At 55.2% G+C, this 4,451-nt stretch overlaps 1 protein-coding gene across 1 annotated transcript in view; it reads left to right on the top strand.

Annotated features, from left to right (window-relative positions):
- DBH (dopamine beta-hydroxylase (dopamine beta-monooxygenase)) overlaps positions 1-4,407 on the top strand; it is a 13,759-nt gene extending 9,352 nt beyond the window's left edge. Inside the window, exons 10-13 of the mRNA XM_010153171.1 lie at positions 295-354; positions 978-1,105; positions 1,717-1,876; positions 4,273-4,407. Coding sequence (XP_010151473.1) covers positions 295-354; positions 978-1,105; positions 1,717-1,876; positions 4,273-4,407 — 483 coding nt within the window. The remainder of the gene's footprint in view (positions 1-294; positions 355-977; positions 1,106-1,716; positions 1,877-4,272) is intronic.
- Positions 4,408-4,451: the final 44 nt, after the last annotated feature.

Below are 4,451 nucleotides of genomic sequence, written 5' to 3'. Positions count from 1 at the left end.
GTGGTGGGAGTGGGTGGTAAAACAGAGGCTGAGCGTGCCCTGGGGCTGTACGGGTGAGAAAGGACACGGCTGCAAAGTGGGGGCATGTCCAGGAGCCACTGTGCCCTAGGAGGCTGTTCACAGACATCAGCACCCATTGAAGCTATACCAGGGCTGTGCCCTGGGGTGTCCCCATGGACCCCAGCACCCACTCCAGAGATTTGCTGCGTTAAAAACTTCCCAAACCCCCAATTTGCTGAGTGGAAAGGGGAAAGTGCACTCTCACACCTACATGTCTGTGTTTGAACCCCCCAGGGTGACGAACTCATCACAACCTGCACGTACAACACGGAGGACCGGAGCCGAGCCACCGTGGTGAGTACGGGAGGGTGAGCTCGCCTGCCAGCATGGGGCAGGCGTGTTGGCACCCCAGGGCTGGGGACACCCACAAAGTGGGCATCGGCATGAACCCGGGCTGAATCGCAGCAGGAAACCATCGGGAGGGCGGTGAAAAAGCGAACCCACCAGGCTCCGCTGCCTACAGCAGGGATGTCAAGGTGCTAATTGAGAAGTAGCGTGTGTCACTCTAATTCCCATCACAAACTGTTCCACCGGGGATTAATTGTAATTAAAGAGAAGTGGCATTTTTTGACAGTGCATGTTATTTTCTTACATAGGCAGCAAAAAAAAGAGCCTGTCAGAGGTACCAGCGATAGGGACAAAGCTAAATATAGCAGAGGGATTATAGGAAATCTGCATTTTAATGTAAACCACACGATCTAGCCTGAAAGTCAGTCCTTGCATAAAGGGTGAATAGGCAGATGAGCGGAGTGCGGTTGATCCCGTGCATCTGAAGGGGTGCATATACATATATGTGTGTGCATGTCTGTGTGTGCATACGTGCACGTGTGTGTGTACAGGTGTGAGCTTTGTGCCTGTGCAGCCCCGGCAAGGCAGAGCCGGACCCCGCTGCCAGCCCCTCCGTGTCTGTGCCGCAGGGTGGGTTTGGCATCCTGGAGGAGATGTGCGTGAACTACGTGCACTACTACCCCCAGACACAGCTGGAGCTGTGCAAAAGCGCTGTGGATCCGGGCTACTTGCACCGATACTTCAACCTCGTGAACAGGTACAGAGCCCCTGCTTGGCAGTGCTGAGGGGAGAGGGACCACTGCAGAGCCCTTTGCTAGTTACACTGGGAAAAAGTTTAAAAAAAGGGGTTTGAGGCACTGTACAGGGACACTCGGACAGTGTGGGCTCCAGGAGCCGTGGCTGTGCACTGGAGCACAGTCCTGCCGTCCCCTACCCCCAGACCTGGCAGCCAAACCCAGGGCTTTAAGGGTGGCGGTGTAGTGAGAACCGCCGGGAAGGGAGAGCACTCCCAGGGAGGGACTTCCCAGCAAGAGTCAGTGCCTGGCCAAGTACTTATGTGCAAAATACTTCTTAGAACCCAAGGCAGCCGCCAAGCACCCCTGCCAGAGAAGCGGGCTGCAGCTCGCTCTCCCACGATGAGAGGGGCGAGATGCTGACCTTGTACAGGGTGTCCTACTCACGGGCAGTCCAGCTGGCCCCAAATCTTTCCTCACAGGTACCAGCTGCTCTAGGCTCTCCCTGCTCCTAGTGCTGACGTCGGAGCCGTTCCAGGCTGAGCTTTAGGCAGGGAGGAATTAGACACATCCAGCGCTGAAAGGGGACAGCACATCTCCGCTGCGTTTCAGTGTTGTATTCCTCCTGCCCCAGGTTTAACGATGAGGAGGTCTGCACGTGCCCAAAGGTCTCCATCCCGCAGCAGTTTTACTCCGTCCCCTGGAACACGTTCAACAGAGATGTGCTGAAATCCCTCTACGGCTTTGCTCCCATCTCGATGCACTGCAACAAGTCCTCAGCCGTCCGGTTCCCGGTACGTACAGCTTCACAATCGAAGCTTCACAGCCAAACTCCCGGCTGTAGGTAAAAAGCACATGGGCAGAGCTGTGCCCCAGGGTGAGCCCAGTGAGATGGGTCAGGTCTCCAGTGCTCAGGACCCGGCTGCAGCCGGTGGGATCACGGCTGGGAGCTGGAGCATCGGCAGGAGCCCAGCCCAAAGCTGGTGCTTAATACGGCACAAGCCTGCTGCCGATGTGCTTGGCCAGATTCAATTAGGAGATGCATTTGCATAAAGTGATTTTGAGGGTGCTTTCGCTGGGCGCTAAAGCAGGGCTAGCTCCAGAACCAAGGAGAATTGTGAGGTGAATTTTAGGATTTTGGCAAATTACATCAGGTCCCAGCAGAACGAGCTCATTACATGCAGCATCTGTGCAGCCTCCAAACGTGATGACCCAGCAAAATGTGAAGGATAAAGTGCTGTGAGAGTTTTAAAGAAAAAACAGGCCCAGCCATGACAGTGATGGAGATTTAAAACCACTGATGGTCTCTATCACCGTCCCGACACTGTTTATGAGTGTAACGAACTCAGGCGATGCATTATTTCTGGATGCAGCGTTACCAGGATGCCGAGCTGATTGCAGGGAAGGCCATCAGCTTTGTGCCCCCGTAAAACCCCTCTGGCAAAGCCTGCTCTGGAGAGGGCAGACACCTTTCCAGTTCCCTGGAACTGGAGACCCGGCACATCTTGGCCATGCAGAGCCCCGCTGCCGGGACAGAACTGGCGCAGAAGTTTTGTGCAGCAGCAGAATTACAAATTAAACCTCTCAGTTATGGCCCAAGCCACTCGCTTGGTTTCAGAGAGGTCTGGGGAGCGGCCAGGAAGAGACTCCAGCAGAGCCGACACCGGCACCAAGTGGGTCACAAGCCCGGCAGTGAGGATGAAGGAGCCGAGGCGCCTCTTCTGCCTTGCTGGTGTTTTCAGAGCGAGCCCGATTTTAAGACATCTCATTTATTCCACACTGTTTCTGCCAAGAGAAAAGCACCGGCTTCTAATTAAGCTCGTGTGTTTGCAGTTCAGCGATCCCAAAATTGACGAGCTTTCTGGAAGGACTGAGTGATGTTAATTATTGAGCAAAATCTGAAGGTAACACTTGTGAGTGGCTGCAGGGACGTCGCTGCCCTGAGCCCCCGGCACCTGCAAGGGCTTGCAGCAAACTCCATACTCTGCATTCAGATTTCCACTCAAAAGCACTGAAAACAATAACCACCGAGACACTCCAAATACCTTCGATCTACCTCAAAAGCAGGGTGCTGGTGAGGTGCTAGCACAGTTTGGGATGTCGGCAGGGCAGACTGCCCCAGCAGATCCCTGCAGCAGGCACACCCGAAACATCCTTAACTGCTCTCTTAAGCCATAAGGGTACAGGAAAACAGTCGTTTCTCCAGCTGGTGCTTCCCTGCTGCCCCCTCTCTGGTCACACCCCATGTGCTTTGAGAGGGACACTCCATCCCCCTCCACCTTTCCCTAGGGTTTTCCTGGTACCGGCACAAGCTTTGGCCCATTTCTCTTGACATACAACAAGGAATTTCATCTGAAAACATAAATTCAACTTTCATCTTCTAGCTGATGACTCACAGTGCTACCTCTCCTCTCCAGACCTCCCTCCTCCTGCTCACGCTGCAGCTCAGCCTCTCGCTGACGTTTCCGCATGAGCACGCAGCCGGCAGCCAAACCGTTGCATCACCGAACCAGAGCTCAGCCCAGACCAAGCCCCCCTTCGCCCTCGCAGCCCCTGCCTGCGTCTCACCCGGCCGCTAACCCGCTCCAACGCGTCACATCCGAGCTAGATCCTGCCCGGCGGGCTCAGCCCTTGGCACTGACTCCTCGCAGGGAGCATCCCCCAAGACGAGGTGCCCCTGTGCACGCACGGAGCTGGGGTTTGGGCCCGGCTGTGGTCACCTTGAGCCCTGATCGCTGTGACAGCCCTTCCCTTGGGCACCTCATCCTCCCCTTTACACATGAAATCCATGCTGGCACACTGCAAATGTTGCCTCCAACCAACTTTCCTGCCAATACCTGGTAGAGAGCATTTTTCAGGGCTGGGCTGAGAGCACGGTGGGTCGGTGGGACTCCCTGGTTTGAGCTGTATCCTTCTGATTCGGTGGGTAACACTTTCCAGGGTGGAAACTCCCCTAATCGTGGTGGGTTTGTGCAACATGATGCACCACAGATGTCTGTGCCGCTAAGGGGATGCGTAAGTGCTTCTGCAAGACAAATAATTAGCAATGTCTCATAAGAAAACATCCTGATTTGGCTAAAACCACTTTAAATATTAAAGATCATTATGTTTTTACAAGTAGGGAGAAACACAGAGTTCTCCAAGTACCTGAAACCCTGACACGGTCTCACGGTGCCCATTTCTCTTGCAGGGTGAGTGGGAGAAGCAGCCGCTTCCCATCATCACCAAGAGGCTGCGGGAGCCCGTCCCCCACTGCCCACCTGCCCCGGGGCCTCGGCCTGCCACCCCCGTGCCCCTCAACCTGGGCGAGCTCAGGAGGAATTGACCTGATGCCCGCTCCCTCCACGACGGGAAGCACCTCCAGGCAAG

Source organism: Eurypyga helias, unplaced genomic scaffold (genome assembly GCF_000690775.1).
Source record: "Eurypyga helias isolate BGI_N326 unplaced genomic scaffold, ASM69077v1 scaffold20516, whole genome shotgun sequence".
In the NCBI taxonomy this organism is placed as follows: domain Eukaryota; kingdom Metazoa; phylum Chordata; class Aves; order Eurypygiformes; family Eurypygidae; genus Eurypyga; species Eurypyga helias.
Note: the sequence above shows the minus strand (reverse complement) of the source record. Positions and strands in the feature narration are given on the sequence as shown.